Below are 18,482 nucleotides of genomic sequence, written 5' to 3'. Positions count from 1 at the left end.
ATGCTGGGGGGGCTTCTGGCCTGGGGGGCTCTCCTCCCCTCTCCTGGTCTGGCTGGTCTGGCTGGGTAGGATGTGGCTCCCTTTATGAACACACGGTTCACGTCGGCAGCATGCATGTATCTCCACCCCCACGTGCACGTGCACACTCCACACCGCTCCCTGTCTGCTTCATCCCTCCTCCTTACCTACAGTGTATTGATGGACAGTTTTTTTTTTTTCTCGCTCATCTTAGTGTCAGATTTTCACCTTTGATGTAACATTCGTCTTTCCAGCAGATCTGGTATAATTGTTACAGCTTAAATTAATAACTTAGTCAAATCAGTGCTTGTATCCCCCACCTTTTCACCTTTCTTCCTTTTACTCTCTTCCACCCTCCCCTCACATTCTTCCCCTCTCCCTCCCCACACACACTAAATGTAACAAATAAATAAAAAATAATACAACAAAAAGGGGTTTATACAAATCTACACTCTAGTTTCTTGAAGCTATATAACCTCTTTTTGTGATAGTAAAACCTGTCCAACACAAAAAGCCCTCAGCTCTAATCTGTTTGCTCAGCTGTTGGACAGAACAAGTTAAAAGAAAAAAAAAAAAAAAAAAAAAAAAAAAGAGTATGTAAATAGTTCAACATTTTCATTTTGACTTCACATCTATGGCCTTTGAAGGTTGAGATTTTGGCTTTTGATTGGTCAATTGCTCCTGAGCAAAGGTGTCGCTCAACCAGGTAACAAGCTGGGGGGTATTACAGAAAGCAGGTTATGCTAGTTACCATGGTAATTTTGAGGCTGTGGAAGCGGATAACCTCAGCTTTCGGAGGCATGTTTCAGGGTATGCTTAGTTCCCACAGCACCTCATGTTCTAAATATAACCTGGTCTGGAGCAGGTTTAGATGAAGGTTAGTTTGTTTTCAGAGGTGAAGCAGCATGGCGTGTCCATTTGAAGATTATTTAGTGGAAGAAGAAGCTCAGATAATACTTTTTCCACTGTGAGAGGCTGATAAGACCACGTCTGGATGTTGGAAAGATAAACTTTTTACATTGATTTAACGTAATTATTTGCTTTAGTTAAGATGAATCTTTTTTTTTGTTGAGTCAGCTTAAAAATAACACATAGCTTTCATAGTTATTTTACTTTCATTCAAATGAATTCAATTAAGTAGGCGTAATTTTGGTGCAGCTGTTAGATCGGAACCGCAAGGAATTGTGGGATACCATTCCCTTTGCCTGTCTGGACGGATTTGGGTTTAAGTGTGGGTTTTTGTCCAAATGTGTTTAGTTGTTTAGCTGTTTTACTGTGTTTTACCGAGTTATTTGTCCTGTTATGATTAATTCTTTCTGCACCATGAGTGAGAGGGAGGGAGAGGATGATGAGTTTATATAGCACCTCTGCTGGCTTTGGAGTATTTTTAAAGCCAGAAAAATATTGTAAGACCTTGTGTCCCATGTTGCAAATCTGTTTAGTTTCATTCATTTCATTGTAACAAAAATGAGTATATCTGCAGGTTTAAAATTAGACACATGAGAGTTCAAGAAGTACAATAAATTAAAATGGAAAACGTTTAATTGATTTCGAGTAATATGACATTTAATTAGATAAATGTGTAAATTTGAGTTGTAAAAGAAAAATTTTAAATTTCGTGTTACAATTAAAGTAATTCATTTAAGTTGGATAAGATATAGATATATATGTATATCTATCTATCTATATATATACACATGCGCGTCACAATGAAAAAGGAAATGAGATAGAAACTCTTGTGTTTACTTTGTCCGTTCTTTTTCTCCAGGCAGAAACTTTTTCTTTTGCTGATGCAGCCGTATTACTTTTTTGATGGGTGTACTCTTCGTCTCACTGGAGTCTGGCACTCTCTTTTGTTCTCCACGCGTTTCCATGGTGACTCCGGAAATTGGCAATCCATTGAGAATGTCTTTATGCACTTGCCGTGCACGCGCATTAACCCGGGTTACCAAGTCGAGCGTAATTACGCTAACTCATATCCGGTCTTTTGGAACCGACATACCCAGAGTAAGCAAGTTAAGGCGGATTTCAGCCAGAGTTCAGGGTTAAAGTCAGGGTAGTTTATCCCTTGTGCTATCTTAAAAGACCCCACCCTTACATTGACGTGTTCTCCCTACCATGACAAAGGTGGATAAAGGTGGAAAGATATCATTTAATCCATGGACACCAGTGAAGATCACAAATCATTGAAGAAAAAAGGTTCAGCGCACTGTCTAGTGGGTCTAGATGACCCAACTCCAAATGTTAAAGTGCCTAGGATAGCACAAGGGTTACACAAGCTTCCTGGAATACCCCCCAGGTTGGTTATCCTTGGAACAAATAGCTGGGAGGCAGAAATGCAGATGATTTACTTCATTATTTTTTTTAATTCAAATAAAGACAAAGAGTTATTTCAATTTACCAAAAAAAAGAGAAAATCAGCATTTCATGGATGTATGCAAAATTGCTTTATTTCACTTTTTTCTTTTTCTTTTTTTTTTAAATACATTTGTCATATAATAAATAGACACAAAAAGGCCTGGCCCTTCAGGCCTCTTCCCATGCCGATTCTGCACTTCTTTTTTTTTTATTCTCCACACCGCAAACAACTTTTCATAGAATTTACAACACAAAATAAAAAATAAAAAAAAGAACCAACAAAGCTTGACACAAGCCGAATTTCCTGCTACCAAGTCAGCGCTCACCTCGCCGCCCGTCGCGCTGCCTTTACGTAGCAAATCCCCGGGAAACAAAAATATATGTTTATATATTTATATAGTATTCACAGTTACACTATTTACACGTTGTAGAATTACAAAGCAAATGGGCAAAATACCAAGATGTTTCCACAAGAAACAATCTTTTCAGGAGAGGAGCGGAGACGTTTGCTGTACACAATGGACCTCATTCTTTAAATAAACAACCTTTTTGAATCGTCAGATTCCTTTTACAGATCCCTGAAAATATTTTAAATACTCAGTCTTTCATTAAAAAAAATGGAAAAAAGAAAGGAGAGATGGATCTTAAAAGTGTTACCTTTTTGAAGATATATATATATATATATATCAAATGCTTTTGATCTCCTGTACAAGTTATCATTTACAATATGAACATTAGTGATGGAAAAGAAAAAGCTACAATCAATGCAATTTAATAAAAAAAACAAAGACAGACTTGGTCTTGAAAGGGGAGCTGACTGGTTCAGAGCAATCCTGAAATAGTCTCTTTTTGAAGAAACGACATGAAGAAAGACGCGAATGAGAGACAAACAGGAAGTCAGCTGAGAAAAAAAAAATCTCACAGACAAGACGTGAGCCGGTTTCCCAGGAACAAAACAGAGAACTTCATTCTCCAGCCTCCCCGTTAACACACCTCTGAGGGAACAGACGCACCTCTTCCGGTAAACAAAGGCTTGTATGGCACTTTAACTGAGGAAGTGGAGAAACTGGAAACATGTCCCTGCTGCTCAGAGGATGCAGACAGAAGCTGTTTCAAGCGCGGCCTGAAGGGGGCAGCACATAGTTTGACAGAATACTCTGAGGAGACGATTAACACTCAAACAGAAACTACTAGTGTCTTTGAAGGAATCAGGCGTGAGGAGGAACCTCCGGACAACACTGGATACTGACTGATGCACGTCGTCTTGCATAAACCATTAGGAAGCAGCATGATCCTTTCTTGGCTGGTGGAGAAAGAAACTGTTTTTTTTATATATTTTGCGGCAGGATTGAATCACTTCTTTTAAATTAAGTTTGACTTTTATTCAGTAAAAAAAAAAAAAAATAATAATAATAATAAAATAAAGGATGCTGCTTCCAGGCAGACACGCTCGTCTGCTGGGGTGGAGCATCACGACAGTGTTTTTGAGCAGCTGGGTTGTTTGTACCACAACAAGTGTGTGTGTGGGGGTAAAGCTTATCCAACTAATAAGGAAGAAAAAAAAAGTGCGCACGGACCACATGGAGATGTGGGAGGAACCGTGCTGAAATACTGTCCAGTTCTGAGGCGACGGCGGGGAGGAAATGCCGGAACCGGCGAGTCGAGCAAAAGCGACGCCTCGTTCCTTTTTTTTTTTAAGAGCACCATGAATCGTAAACAATCTAGAGTTAAATAGATGAAGGTAGCTTAGCCTCACTGGCTTCTCCTCCTCCTTGCTCCTAATCTTGAGTTCAGAGTCGGCGCTTGTTTCTTTCACAGCCTGTGGGAAATTCTTCTGACCTGGACCGGAGTTTCAGTTGAGCGTTCCCCTACAGTTCTCCGCCCCACACAGACAGGGGATCTTCTCGTCCTCGATGGGGAACTTGTAGTCGTAGGTGATCTCCTCGTTGACGTTGATCGGCTGCCGAGAGTAGATCACGATCTTCTTCTGGGATTCCACGGTGATGACCTTTGCATAACAGTTGGGCTGCACACACAAGCAAACACACGGGTGAGAACGGGACGTGGAGTCTGGCGCCACAGACGCTCGCGTTGCCTTACGTTGCAGCTGTGGTTGATGAAACGGGCAAAGTTTCCGCATTTCGTCGCATCGATGATGGTGTCGTGGTCCACCCGGAACATGTAGCTGCTCCCGATGCCCTCCTCCTCGTAACGCTTCTCCCTCATGTCGGCTATCACCTGTTGGAGAAGACCGCGAGCAGGCTGTGAGAATCCCTTCTGCTGAACTCTAAAGAACCCTATCAAACCTTCAATTAGGAGCTCGTTTTCACAATCCTAACTAACACAGGCGTGTTCAGGCAGACCAGCGGTCCCCATCGTTTTTCAGTTCAATATCTGACAGTATTTTCATGGATCGGCCTGTATGAGACTGAAGTTGGCATCTGATTTGGTTTTTTTCGCCTCCAGTTTCTCTTGACTTTTGAGGGTAAACTTTACCTTCATCCATCTGTAAGATATCTGCAGCTGCTCTAAAATGTATTTGTACGCTAGATTTAATGTGAGAACATTTTAAATGTGATATTGATTTTCCCTTAACCCAAAGTGGTCAAAGTAGAAACTAAGGAAAAAAAAAGACAAAAATCAGACGCCAACTTCAGCCTTGTCCGACTTTTAAGGTGCAACAGATAAATAATAGCAAATAGAAAAAGTTAAAAAACGAAAAGAAAAAAAAATAGGTAAATGTTTTTTTTAAATATAGTCATAAAAAAGTATCCACCGTTTAACAAATGTCACAAACAATCCATATTTGGAGTAAAAAAAACTCCTGACATTTCTTTTATTTTGAAGTTGAAGGTTCTTTTTCTCTCTCCACGTGTGACCAAGCGACTTGACGCGCGTCCAGAAGTTTTCCAAAATAAAAGTTCCTTTAAAATCAGAATTTAAATCAAATGATAGAATGTTTCTCTCTGCAGCCCGGTACCAGCTGGCCCACTGTCCAGTACCGGGCCGCAGGTTGGGGACTGCTGTTGTAAGCTACACAAACCACATTTAGGGACAGAAAACTGACATGGACTAATGGTTTTACTGCATTAGTCAAAGAAATAATGTATTTTATATGTTTTAAAGGTTTAAAATGTCTTTAAAATTACATGAATATGTGTAACATCTAGATCAGTAAAGAAAATAGCTGTCCTATTCTTTAACTGTTTTAAAGAATAGGACAAAATAAAATGCATTCTAACTTTCAAAATAAAAAAAAAATAATGTTCATAAATATATCCTACTTTGTAAATATGCAAAACATTTATGGAATGCATGTTAATTGAAGAAGTATCTCTGACATGCTGTTGTCAGGTCTTTGCAGGAGGTTTTCTAGCTACAAAAATCCAAAAAAGAAAGCGAGCACAGGCTGATGTCTCACCTGTCTGATGTTCTGACCCACGTACTCGATCACCATTTCGTCTGCAGCTATGGGCTCCATGGCGAACAGACCCCAGTCGTGAATGTTTGATTTGCAGAATCGGATCTTCTTCTTCCGGAACTAAAAGAAAGACTTGACTCTCAGGATCACAGGAGCGGGTATTTGGCACATTTTCATTACCGTCCTTCTATACTTTAGAGTTTAAGGATTCTGGTTCACTTTATTTACCTTCAGCTGGTTGAACTTCAACAAGTCGCTGTCACAAGCAAAAGAGGACAGCAATCGCCGCTGTTCTGAGCGGCGCTCCGAGCCAGCTCTGGAAGAGGCTTGGACCTGCGCTGGGATGCTCATGCCCTAAGAGGATGACAGGTTCAGCAAACCATGTTAGAACACATCTGAAATGTATCCGTGATCCGTTTCCATGCACAGATCCTTCCCGCCCACCTGTGTGTCGACGGGCGGCTCTTCCGACAGCAGCCGTGAACTCTGCAGGTACTTGATCTTGTCCTTTTTGTCGATCTTATAGTACCCCTCGCTTCGCGCGCAGCCGGTGGCGTGATCCCTCATGCCGTCGTCCCTCCTCTTTTTCTTCACTACGGGGATGTTGGTAGGTGCAGAGAAGTCAAAGATTCAAACAGACAGGGAGGCAACACAGCCCAACAAATAAATAACATGTCCCAGTTTTCACCAGCAGAGGGCACTGCTCTGTCACATTCAGTTTGCCGGACAGAAAGGATATGAGGGTGGTTGACCCACAGCGTGTCGTTCAGCCAGTCGTTGCCGTTGTCCTGCTGGAGCATCTTGTCGTAGGTGATCTGCAGAAGCCGGATGTCCTCTTCGTCGATGCCTTCGTTCCAGATGTCGTATAGGATCGTCATCTCCTCAAAGTCAGAGCGCCGGGTAAAGTAGGAGCGTGGGGGCGTCGTGACGGGAGACAGGCTCCCTCGAAGCAGCTCCTCCCAGCACCGCCGCGACCTCCTTGTTGACTTAGCCACCACAGGTGAGTCCTCGTCGCAGGAGAGCAGGCCGTCCTCCGCCGGCAGCACCGTCTGAGGCTTGGAGCCTTCTTCCCGAAAATCCAAAGTGCGGTGTTTGGGGGACTCTGCAGATATCGCATGAATGGATGGATCCTCCAGATGGGCTTCAGGAGGCAGAGGTTCTGATTCAGCTGACAGCTCTAAAGACTCGTGGGCTGGGGAGGCCGCCAGGCCCTTTTTGCCTTTAGGTCGGCCGATCTTTTTCTTTGACGGCGTGCTGTCAGAGGGCTCGGGAACATCTACGGAGAGATCAGAGGACAGATCTTCTGGGACACTTGTGGAGAGCTCGGAGCCGGCCGACTGAGTCTGATGGGGAAGGGAGTTGAGGGGGGGCTCTTTGAACACGGGTTTATCATCCAGACTTTCGGAGGATATTTTCCTGTTAAGCGTTAGCACTGCGGGGTCGGGGAAGACGGGGGTGAAGGTTAGGTCTCTCCCTGGGGTTCGAGGGAGCCCTGCACTGAGGACCGGGGACTGGGCGGGGTAGGAGAAGGGGCTACCGGGGATGTGAGGGGAGCTGAGCAACAGGCTGCTGCCCGTCAGGGGGGCGTCGCTGCCGGGTGTGATGGGAACCGTGTCGGTGCTCTGGGATTTGCCCAGACCCCGAGCCCGTTCCATCAAGTCCCTGCCAGGCGTGCGGGGGATGTCCTCCTCTGTGGGGAGCCGGGCCCGCTGGGCGAATTCGGGGATTGGAACAGAGGGTGGGTGGAGGAGGGAGCGAACTTCTACAGGAGGGTGAGGAGGGAGGGAGGGGGGAGTTAGAGAAGCAGAGGCGGGACACTTTAGATCAAAGAGGGCGGGTTCTGGGGGCACCTTACCTTTAGCTTTCGTCTCCTGGTCGCTATCTGGCAGCGTCCCTGTGGGAGTAGGTGGGCGAAGGTTTGCTGCGTGTTCTGCAGGTTCAGACTTCCCCACAGCTGCGCCGCCGTCCGTCTGGATGTCCTCCTCTTTGACTGAAAGACAAGAGAAGACGTTTCTGAGGACGATCTGTGACAGACAGCAGGCTGGAGCCGACAGAACAGCTAGACACCTTTAGGCAGCGTTGGCTTCAGGTCTTTGGCTGACACCTCCTCAGGACTTGGAGGTCTCCTCTTGTGTTTGCTGCTAACTTCTTCCCTCTCCTCATGCTCCTCTTTCACCTCCACAAGGGGTCCTGTGGGAGGGCTCGGCGGTCTGACGCCTGCCTCCCCTTCGTCTTCCGAGGAAGAAGACGAGGAGGAGGAGGAGGAAGAAGACGAGGGTGTCCTTGGGCCTTTGCGACCCTCCTCTGACACCTGGTCGTCCTCATCGTCTGAGCTCAGCTCATACTCTGAGGAGCTGGAGCTTTCAGAGGAGGAGTCGGAGCTTTCCGAGGTGGAGTCGGAACTGGCTTTGGAGGACGCCGGGCTGCCCGCTTCTGCCGAAGAACAAACCCAGCAGAGAGGCGATTTAGAACCGGAACCCTGAAGGGTCGAACTGCAAGCACACGTCGGATATATGAAGTACCGTCATCGGATGAATCAGAGGACGAGCTGTCTCCAGACGAGTCTCCAACGTCTTTCCCATCATCCTCTTCCTCGCCACTTTTCTTTTAAAAGGAGAATAAATACGAAGGAATAAAAAACAAAACAAACAGATTTATACGTTTTTTTAATTTATTTTTTTAGGGTGGAGCTTACCTTGCCTGACGCGAGTCTGTCTTTAACCTTCACTTCATCAGACTCTCCTTCTTCCCTGTCAGACAAAGACTCCTCCTTTTCTGAGGTGTCCTCCTCCTCCTCTCCCTCACTGTCCAGCACGCGGGGTCGGGAGTGCCGTCGCTTGGCGAGGCCGTCGGCGTCCATCTTGGACTCATCTGCAGGGAGCTCGGTCAGATCTCGATCTCGTTCTGCCAGAGAATCACCAGCAGAGAAGCTGATTTTTTGACGCTCCTAAAGTCAAAATTTGACGTCTGGTTAAGCTCAAACGGAGCCATACCTTCGTCCTCAAGTTCGTCGTCTACCGGCGTGGACGGCCTGGCACGTTTGTTGTCGCTCGCAGATGCAGCCTCAGGTGGATCTTTCCTTTTCACCTAAGCACAAGCCCCCACTTTGAGCACCCAGACACCTTCATCGACACCGACGACATTCTGAAACTGACCTTGAAAGAGGGCAGGCGGATGGCGCCCCGCAGTCCAATTCCCAGACCCATTCCCTCGTAGCCGAGCCCCTCGCCCTTGTTCCAGTTCTCCAGCAGGCTTGAGCCTAGTGTCTCTTTAGGTTTGGGTCGATCCTCTTCTTTGCCCTCAGAGCCCTTCAGAGGAGTCAAAGACGCCTGGAAAGAAGAAAACAGGGATGTAATCCAAGATTCACTTTTTAATCCTTAATCCCAGTGTTAAAACATTTAGGAAGTGTGTTTCTTTTTAAAGCGGCGAAAGTTGAAGCTGACTTTCAATCAAAAACTGAAACAGGAAGTAGGTTGAAGCCGTGACCCTTTGGCATTTCCCTTGACAGACGGCTTAAATGATTGATGAGTTAAACTGTTGACTTTACCAAAATCAAATGACTCCACAACTCATTTGCATTCCTCCCAACGCAGAGGCAAGAGTGAGATCCGATCAATCCATTATGGTATTTGTCAAAGTGGCAGGTATAATGGCATACATTCAAAACTCCTGGCTGTGTACACAAACCGGACAGCAGAGAGGCAAATCAGCGGGAAACTCAGACTGCTGGTCATCTGCTGAAGCAGTGCTGACCAAACGGAGGGACGGATGGACATTCTCGTGTGTATGCAGACCTATGCATCTCACTTTAACTCCAAAAGCATCTCACCTTTGCCGAGTGTTCCTTCTTCTCCCACCACTCGTCGAACGCTCGGAAAGCCACCACCTCCACCATTTTGCGGTTGAGGTCCCTCTTCATGATGGCCTTCAGCTCTTTGACAATAACCAGCAACACGCCGTCAACGGTCGCCTTGTGGGGATCCTCCTTTTTGCCGTCGTAACCAGGCGGGGGAACGGTGGGGTTGAATTTGGGTATACTGGGGTTCTGCCATTCCTGTGCACTGTTGGCATGCGTGGCGCCCATGGCCAGAGGCTGGTAGGGCCCTGCGAACGCACCGCTGTCCATATAATGTGGATACACGTAGGGCCCTCTAGTCTGAGCCATGCGACTCAGCATCTGCTGCTGCATCTGGAAGGACATGGGAACGGTGCTCCACTGCAGCCGGCTCATCAGCTCCATTTGCATTAGCGGCATCATGCTGGGGGCGTAGGGGCTGATGGGTGCCAACATGTGAGGAGGCACCCCGGGGTGAGCGGCCAGGTGAGCGGCCAGGTGGTGGTGCATAGCGAAGCCGGCCTGGTGCTGTAAGGGGTGGTACCCGGGAGGGATGGCATGGGTATGCATGGGAGACACCGCAGAGTTTATTACGATGTCCTTGCTGCAGTCTCCACTGGTGATCGGAGCGCCCGGCATCTCATCGTCTGAGATCTCCATGTCCTCCCCCGAGGACTGGTGACCCTGGGTGAAAAGAGCATGATGGTGGCAGATCAGAAAAGTCTGTCATTCTGAAAACTTTATGAAGAAATAAGTGGAGATGCACGACGTCACAACATCTCAAACGTTGTGAAGCACAACACTTTGAATAAAGACATTCTTAGAAATTCTATTTTAATCTGAATTTTCAGAAATTTTCATCAGAAAAAAAGCACAAAAAACACAACTTTGATCGAGCCTGGTCTTTAAGTTCTTCTCCAAGCGTCCATCTAGGCTATTTCACGTGTGTTTGATGCATCCGACCATGTTGGATCTGCTTTCAAAGTCTGATGCAGCATTTCAAAATAAGAGCAACAGACGACTTCCAAGTTCAAGGACCGCTGGCGCGGTCAAACGCGAGCAACCTGCATCGCCGGTCAACGTGCTTCCAAACTCAGTTATTTGTTTAGACAAGGAAGCAGAGCGGCGAGCCCCAAACCAAAGGCGTAAAAATGAATCATCTTATAAAATACCACCGAGCAAAAAAAAAAAGACCTCTGTCACAACAGAAACATAACTAGAAGAAAGCGGGTGTGGGAGGGGCTTCAATACCCAAATGACCTGCTAGCTCTGTTTGCATTGTGATAACTTGAAATATGAGACTGTCAGACTCGGCCTAAACCAGGAAGTGAAAAGCTGAATGGGGCCAACCACCTAACTGTGTTTTCCTCACTGTGTGTAGCAAGTGTGTGTCTCTGTGTACACGTGTGTGTAGTGTTAGAAAGAGGAAACGAAAGGCTTTGAATCTTTAAACAGCAAAGCTGCCCTTATTTCTTGTTTCAGACCAAAGTGTGGAAATGAAAACATCTCCAACGTCCCTCAGTGTGAAAGTAGAAGTAAGGTGGCAGAGGGATTCATTCATATTTGATTTAACTGTTGCTCAAACTTAGAGCTTCAAATTCGCAAAATCTAACATGCAATATTTTCAGTAGATATTTGTTTATGTTTGAGATGATAAATTTGGTTAAAGAAATTGTTTCTACTGCAGTAGAGAACAGTAGAACAAAAGGTTTACTACCACCTTACCCCGAGACTTCCTGTGTCCCCGATATAACTGTCACTTGGCGGCACGCATAAACCTCAACGCCACACTACAATCACCCAGTCAAGCTGCTGCATCTGCCATCTGAGCGCTGCACCTCATGACAGAAATCTGCTTTTGCATCTCAGTGCCCAAACTTACCGACTCCATCTTTTCGGTGGAGGAGCGGCCTCGTAAAGTGGCGTTCTTGAGGTCACTGTTGCCCGTCTCGTCGGCGGCGGGAGAGCCGATTCTCTTGGCCGACAGTTGGACTCCAGGAGTTGGCTCGTCGTCCTCCGAGTCCGGCAGTGGAGTCGGGCTGATGTCCTCCAAGCCTGTGCTACACGGACGGGAATTCTGCTGCCCGCCGAGGTAAGGCGGGATCGGGGACAGCTGAGAGGATGAGGAGGAGATTGGACTTCCCTCCATTTGCACCTCATTGTCCGAGTCCCTCTCCTCCAGGAAGGGCAGCAGCTTTGTCCTTTTTTCCTTGAGGAGCATCTCGATTCGGGAGTCCAGACTGTTCCGCTCCAGATCGTGCACGGGGGAGCCGGGTGAGGGGCATCTCTCCGGCGTTTGGGGAGGAGGGGTAGCTGGAGCCGCCGTGGGTTCTGGTGGCGGCTCCGGGGGGGTTTCTGGTCTCTCCTTGACCGGTACAAAGTCAACTGCAGCTGGCAGAGGCGGCTGCGGCGGTCTGAGATACTCCCCCTCCCTCTGGGCCGGGTGATGGAAAGCTGGTTCTGCCGGGGGGAAAGCGGGAGGTAATGGAGTCTGGTAGGGGGAAAAGGCGGACTTAAAGTTGGGCGTAGCAGGTGGAGGTGCAGAGTAGGCAAAGGTAGGTGTGGAGGGTGGAGGTTCGGGAGGGGTGAGCTGGTGCTGTTTAAAGGGCGACTGTTCGGATGGCGTGTTTCGATACATGTTGCTGCGATACTGCGGCCGCTCCGGTCTGCGGTTGTATGCATCCTGGAACTTGCTCTCGTGGCGGCGAGACTTGTAGCTGCCAGAGCTCTCAGTGCGGCCGGACTGATACGCAGGCGTGGACTGCCGACTCGAGTAGTTGGAGTCTTGAGAGTAGGGCGTACCGGGCTGGCGTGGCGTGTGAGGGGTTCCCTGGGACTGCGGGGTGTCCTGCCTCAGGCTGGAGTAGCCCGTTTCCAGGCTGAGGGGCGTGTTGGAGCTGCTGGGCGGCAAAGCCCCTCCCACAACCGCCATGCTGCTCTCCGACAACCTACGCTCACAGGCCTGCAAAAAACAAACCAGATGGGAGGGGTCATCTAAGCAGCACACCAGAAATCTAAACCACATCGGTGACATTTTCTGTCATCGGGAAACATTTCCTAAACATTAGCCACTCTCCTCCAGTGGATTTAAGCAACACTTCAGTTAACAGATACGAGCGAGTCACAGATCTTGAGCCTCTAGGGCAAAGGGCACGTTGCAGTGCCTTCAGTTCAGAACAGTCAAGGACCTCAGTTATATCTCATCAGCCCACCTACCACCTGAGCTGATAACACAGGTGACAGAGGAAATGAGAATCACAATTCAATAATAACATCAAGACAAAATGTTTTCCTTCAAATTCTCCAAATCAGCAGTTTAGCAGGGTTTCAAAAACCAGTTTCTACTGTTAATTATTCTTTTACCAGTATTGCTTCAGCCAGACTGCGAGGGGACACTTCCCTGGCCTCCTCCACCCCAACAGGCAGGGTTTTCGGCGTGTAGCTGCCATTCATGAGGAGCTGGAAGTACCTCAGGCGGTTCTCACCTGTCAAACAGTAAATGTACCAGCGTCAGCTTGAACGGGCAGATTAAACGTGACTTGGTCAGACAAAAAAAACATTTGTAAGCTTTGCAGCAAGCTTCATTGAAATCACAAATCAGTCACAAACTTAAAAAAATAAAAGCATAAACATGTTAGAAATGACAAACATTCGTGAAATTAAAATATGGCACTAAGAGATGACACAAACATTCATACATTCATTAAGAAAAACACACAACTATGCTGATTTTTAAATGTTATTTACATTTTTTCAGGTATTTATTTTAACAGGTGTAACAATGAATGGATTTATATTCCTATGATCCAACCAGATCCATCTGTCTGTTTTACATACCATCATAAAATTGTTTCAAAATAAAATAGATCGTTTATATCGATATTGGGAAAAATACGACCAAGTGCCATCACAGCGGACAACACACATGATGACGGCAAAAAGTGATCGGGCCATCAGAGACGTGACCATACAGTGTGCTAGAATGTTCTAATGATGCTCCATTTGTGGAACAACAACAGTGGGCTGCACTCTAGAAAACTAAAGTATGAATGGACTTGTCATTAATTCTTTTGTGTCTATACACATTTATAATTTACACTTGATTATCTTGCAAGAAAAACAAGGAATCTAGAAAACTTCCACTGCGCTGTTCAGTACCAGGTCTTTATCTCTGAGTAACACTGGATGAATTTTTGGCTAAAGATGTCCCTGATCGATTTTAGATCGGTGAATCCAACCGTTCAAAATGAAGCAATATCAACGATGAATCACATCATCAAACACAAATTATGATATGAATTGAACCGCTGTTAAAATGAATCATTACACCCCTATTTATCAGTAAAAGTGCTCAAGACAAAAATCAACTGATTAAATATTAGCTCAAAGTAACAGTAAAGCATCAAAATACCACCAAATAAAAATATACCTTTGTTCTTTTTATATACAAATTTTCCTAAAAAACTACATATATTCCTTTATAGAGACAAAGTGGTGTGGAAGGGGCTGACATTTGGGTGTGTGTGTTTGTTTGCAGGTGTAAAATGATGCACAGAGGGAATAGGAAGCACCCCCAGCTCTGGGCTTGTGGGAACACACTAGTTTTCAATGAAATTCAATTATCCATGTTGCCGGGCAACGCATGCAACTTTGAACACGTGACTGCTGTCATCCTAGCAAGTCAAAAACAGAGAGGTTTTTGGACTGTAAGCTACACCTCTATGCCTCAACGCCGCATGAATGAATCTGTGTTTACCTTTTGGGTCCAGCTCCACGTGGATGATGTTTCCCATCACTGAGGTGTTGTGCAGCGACTGCACGGCCACCTTGGCAGACTTGACGTTCTCAAAAACCACTTTAGCTATTCCCAGGTGTTTCTTGTTCTTCGGATTGTACAGGATCTCCACCTCCTCGATGTCTCCGAATTTCTTGCACATGTCGGTGAGAAACCCCTCCCGGATGTTGTCGTTGAGCCGGGCGAATGTCACCTCCTTCGGGGGCACGGGGCCGATGTAGCACTCATCGATCTGTGAGGAGGGAGAGGAATGGCTTAAGCTAATGATAAACGGTATTGGGGTTAATGTTGGGGGCGAAGGGGGGGGTCCACATTTTTCATGGAAGATGACAGGGAGGGGGGTGTGTCTGCAACTTTTGACGACTCATCAGATCCATGATGTAGTAAATACGATTTATGAATGTAAACACCTTAAATTTAGGCACAGGGAGGTCCGTCTCCTTATATTTCGTCCAGAGCCGACCGATCCTCGGGTCTCGAACCATGTCCACCGGGGGGATCCCGGGGTTCTGTGGGGGGTAAAAGAGAGGGAAACGCGGCGCTGTTATCCACGCTGATCCGACTTGTTGCAAAGTCGTAAAAATAAATAGATTAGTAAATAAATCTGTTCTGTAGACGTGGTTTATTCAAGAACACATTTGGAAGATGCCCGTGGACGGCCCCCGGCAACACGGCCACTTTGAAACCAATCATGGAGGTCGGCTACTCGGTTACTATTGTGGCCGTTCCGGCGCGTCAACGGCGGCACTGACTCACAGGCATGCTGAAAGTCTGTCCATCGTAGCGGTACAGTTTGTGGGAGCCCTTCTTCAGCGCCGGGTCCACTATCAACTTGTAACTTCTCCAGTGGTGACTCCGCTTCTCCGCTGAGCCGCACACGGGATGACTGTCCATGCCGTTCGCCAGACCTGAAACGACAGCCAAGCGACAGGCAAAACGGGGAGCTACGGTTAGGCAGCGCTAACGCGATCCCCTTGCCAGCCCCCCGACACTTTGGAAACAGAAATATTACAGATGCACGGCTGGAGCTGAGGAGGGAACCCCTGCGAGAGCGAAAGGGGGATATACAGCGTATATATCCCACTTGCGGAAAACAGGCATGAGGAAGGCTGTAGAAAAGAGGAGGAAAAAAGCACAAGCTTACTTGAACTCTGCTTTTTGCCATGGTCTTCGTTGAATCTGTTCCTCTCCCCTGGCTTGGACATAGTTCGTCCGATCGAGTGGTTTTTTTAATTGACGAAAAGGTGAAATCGCTTTCCTTTCGCCGCGTACATTACATGATTTAGCTTGAAGAATACTGCCTCCTTTTCAGCGAGAGCCAGCACATATTGTGTGTGCCTCTCTAGCTTCTGTCTCTCCCACAATACACCGCTATGCTCGCCCAACCCTTACGTGAGTCGCACTTTCGTGACAAACTTGCATTAAATTAGACCGTAGATTTAGCACTAACAACAACACAACAAAGTATTTATTATCAACGCAGTCGTTTGTGCTTGTCCTAAAACGTGTATATTTTTTTGAAACGGTAAAATCTTATATACCTTGAATAATCTTTTGTGGAATCTGCTGATTGCATTTACTTAGCTAGCAAACACAAGATAGTCGCGGAGAAATGTCTTTTTAACTCCATCTAGGCTAATAAAGCTCATTTGGATGGGGGCTTTAATATGCAAATGTTAGAGGATATTTATAAACAAAATAAATAGTTTTTGAATTTTGCAACAGAAGGAGGGTAGTTGATTGCTAAATAGTAACAGAGACATTAGACTAAAAGAAAGCAGTCGGGGGGTTATCGGTTACATTTTAGCAGTCGTGGCTAACGTTTACAACTGTTGGAATGCGGAGGTTTGTTTCCATGCATCTTTCTCCGTACTTAGTCCAAAAAACTAGTCCCGAATTTTCCTGCGCGTTTTTTTTATTTAATTGTTTTCGTGGAGGTTTTAGAGCGTAACATTAAACTTTTGTGATTTTTTTTTTTTTTTGAGGAGGAAAAAATATCGTTTTAACGAAGTGCTTGTTGTCAAGCAAATTGGGTTTTGTTTGACACTGCCTGTTGTTTTGCAGTGCTCGGGCAATTGGCTGGTTAACAGCGGCGGCTCCGTGGGCCAATCAGAGAGCAGCAGCGGTGGAGCTCTCTGCTATTAGAGGCACGGTTCAGGAGTCCTTCAACACAGAGAAGGGAGAGGGGGCTGAGTGCTCTCGGCAGCCATTTTCCTTAAACAGGACTCAATGGCCTATATGGGTTTCCTTTGTTCCAAAAGGGATCTTACACTTCATTTCCTCATCTCTTACGGACTATGATAAAACTATGATTGCTCCTTTTAAAGGATTGAGAAGATGGAGGAGAATGTACTGGATGTAATACCCTGTGACATTTTGAGCCTTTTTTCTCTCTGCCTGGAATCCATCTTTGTCTTAACTAGGTCATGGCACACCCATATAGTATTTATATTTCTAAGTAAAAAAGAAAACCAAATGTTGTAAATAAATGGGTTTGGAGATGTTCTGTGACAGACAAAAACACAGTTAAAAGTGACAATATGCTGGGCACTGCACTTATGGCCTTTAGTAGGGAATGAGTAGCAATCAGTAAGTTCAAATTCTTTTAACTATTTGACAGCTAAATGTTATTAAAAGTAAGTTTGTTGTGATCAATTTGAAATGCTGTAACACAATTTTATTTAAAATATTCACTGCATGCTGACATATACATGTTTTCTAGTACTTATCATTAGTAGACCATAAATAACGTTCTTTTGACTGTATTTTATTGGACTTTATTTTTATTTTTTTTACTGTTGACTGACCATTATTATGTTGTGATTAACGAATTGAAAAACTCCTCTCACAGCAGCAACCTGACTCTTCTTGCACCCTGTCGAGCAACCGTGGAGGCAACGTCAAGCACGATTAGGCTCGTGCCGTCCACTCGCCATTTAACGGCTAAATACGTCCATGCTGTAGAGCCACGGGCTTGACCTTGTCTCAAGTATGTATCTGACTGTCTTAAAAACGAGGCCTATTCACGTAAGATTTTAAAACGTCATTTTCAAAGTTAAAAAAAAATGGGGGAGATTTTTAGAGGGGGGAAACGTTCATGGTGGAAATATTTACCTGAACCTTTAGATGACAAGTAGGGAGGAGGCCTAAACTCGGGGGCAAGAGGACTGTTTTCAGCTCCATCTTCCGATCTTCTAATAGTGAGATTGATGAGAAGTGGGAAAGCTTCTTCTGGAAAGGGAAAAAAAAATCTATTAGTACGACAGTTAAAAGGTCTTCTTTAAAAAAAAAAAAAAAAAAAAGAATTCATCATTGCTTATATACCCCCTCAGCCCGCGAATATGCATCAAGAATCAGCAGTGTGGGTAATATGCAAACCATCCCTTCTCTCCTTGAAGACAGGACGAGTATAACCTCGACATTTCTAGCCGAGCTTCATCATAAAACTGCAAGGAAAGGTAATCAAATTTGAGATACTTTTGCTCTGTTTATTTTGTAGTACAAACATTAATTACCGACATAGGAGAATATTTCATTAAATCTGTTTTTAACCTGTTTAATTTAATTTACATTCACACACAGCTGTGAACTACATTTTCTGTTAATGACATAGATAACTTGCAGTCATGTTTTTAAAATCCAAGTTTTACACGACCAAATGTTTAAAAAAAAAGAAGGGGGGGGGGGGGTAATCTTGTGCTGTTTTACTAGTACTTTATCCAAAAGAACCTTTGAGTGGTGAGTAGGCTTTACTTTTCAGTGGTTTGCCGTCTCAAAATGGCTTCTGGCTCAGACAAAGGGAGCACTGTGCTGCAAAATGTTACTGCGCCATAACTGGGTGAGGCTAGAGCGCGAGCCTTTTCAGAGTCGAAGCAACGCTCAACGGGAAGTCAATTCAGTGATCTTCCCAGGGATGGTTTCACGCAAAATGATGAATGGTTTAGAAAGAACAGAGGAAGGGGGGAAAAACTCGCTCGACTGAGATAAAAAACACTTGGAATAAATAAAGCTGTATGTTCAGCCAGTGAATGGGCTGCCTGCCTCGCCTTAGTAAC

General features: G+C 45.5%; 1 protein-coding gene and 1 long non-coding RNA gene across 4 annotated transcripts; one reads left to right on the top strand and one right to left on the bottom strand.

The window, feature by feature from the left end:
• Positions 1-2,441: 2,441 nt before the first annotated feature.
• On the bottom strand, positions 2,442-17,673 carry setd1ba (SET domain containing 1B, histone lysine methyltransferase a). 3 transcript variants are annotated; one of them, XM_078956244.1, is made up of 19 exons: positions 17,542-17,673; positions 15,184-15,335; positions 14,838-14,936; positions 14,389-14,659; positions 12,996-13,117; positions 11,515-12,594; positions 9,627-10,316; positions 8,953-9,126; positions 8,791-8,884; positions 8,493-8,701; positions 8,320-8,401; positions 7,865-8,230; positions 7,653-7,787; positions 6,538-7,559; positions 6,242-6,409; positions 6,026-6,151; positions 5,798-5,917; positions 4,477-4,614; positions 2,442-4,402 (listed from the first exon to the last, which is right to left on the bottom strand). In XM_078956244.1, exons 2-19 carry the CDS (start codon positions 15,319-15,321, stop codon positions 4,229-4,231), a joined length of 5,208 nt encoding a protein of 1,735 aa, XP_078812370.1. In that variant the 5' UTR covers positions 15,322-15,335; positions 17,542-17,673; the 3' UTR covers positions 2,442-4,228. The 3 variants fall into 3 exon arrangements, with proteins under 3 accessions (XP_078812370.1, XP_078812369.1, XP_078812371.1); XM_078956243.1 differs by lacking the exon at positions 17,542-17,673 and adding an exon at positions 15,572-15,821; XM_078956245.1 differs by lacking the exon at positions 17,542-17,673 and adding an exon at positions 15,572-15,797 and having other exon boundaries at positions 6,538-7,073.
• On the top strand, positions 15,689-17,280 carry LOC144996623 (uncharacterized). Its single transcript, XR_013659524.1, has 2 exons — positions 15,689-15,819; positions 16,492-17,280. It is a non-coding gene; the product is annotated as an uncharacterized LOC144996623 (long non-coding RNA).
• Positions 17,674-18,482: the final 809 nt, after the last annotated feature.

Source organism: Oryzias latipes, chromosome 12 (genome assembly GCF_053564925.1).
Source record: "Oryzias latipes strain Hd-rR chromosome 12, Olatipes_Hd-rR_3.1".
Lineage (NCBI taxonomy): Eukaryota > Metazoa > Chordata > Actinopteri > Beloniformes > Adrianichthyidae > Oryzias > Oryzias latipes.
This window is presented reverse-complemented; position numbering and strand designations above follow the sequence as displayed.

What these genes read in the sequence shown, in the direction of transcription:
- setd1ba (XM_078956243.1), bottom strand. Translation starts at nt 15,632, where the DNA reads ATGTCCAAGCCAGGGGAGAGGAACAGATTCAACGAAGACCATGGCAAA. An exon ending in TCCCTGTGCCTAAATTTAAG is followed by an intron (nt 14,660 to 14,837) that starts GTGTTTACATTC and finishes CCCTCCTCACAG; the next exon opens with ATCGATGAGTGCTACATCGG. An exon ending in GTCTGGCTGAAGCAATACTG is followed by an intron (nt 12,595 to 12,995) that starts GTAAAAGAATAA and finishes TGTTTTTTGCAG; the next exon opens with GCCTGTGAGCGTAGGTTGTC.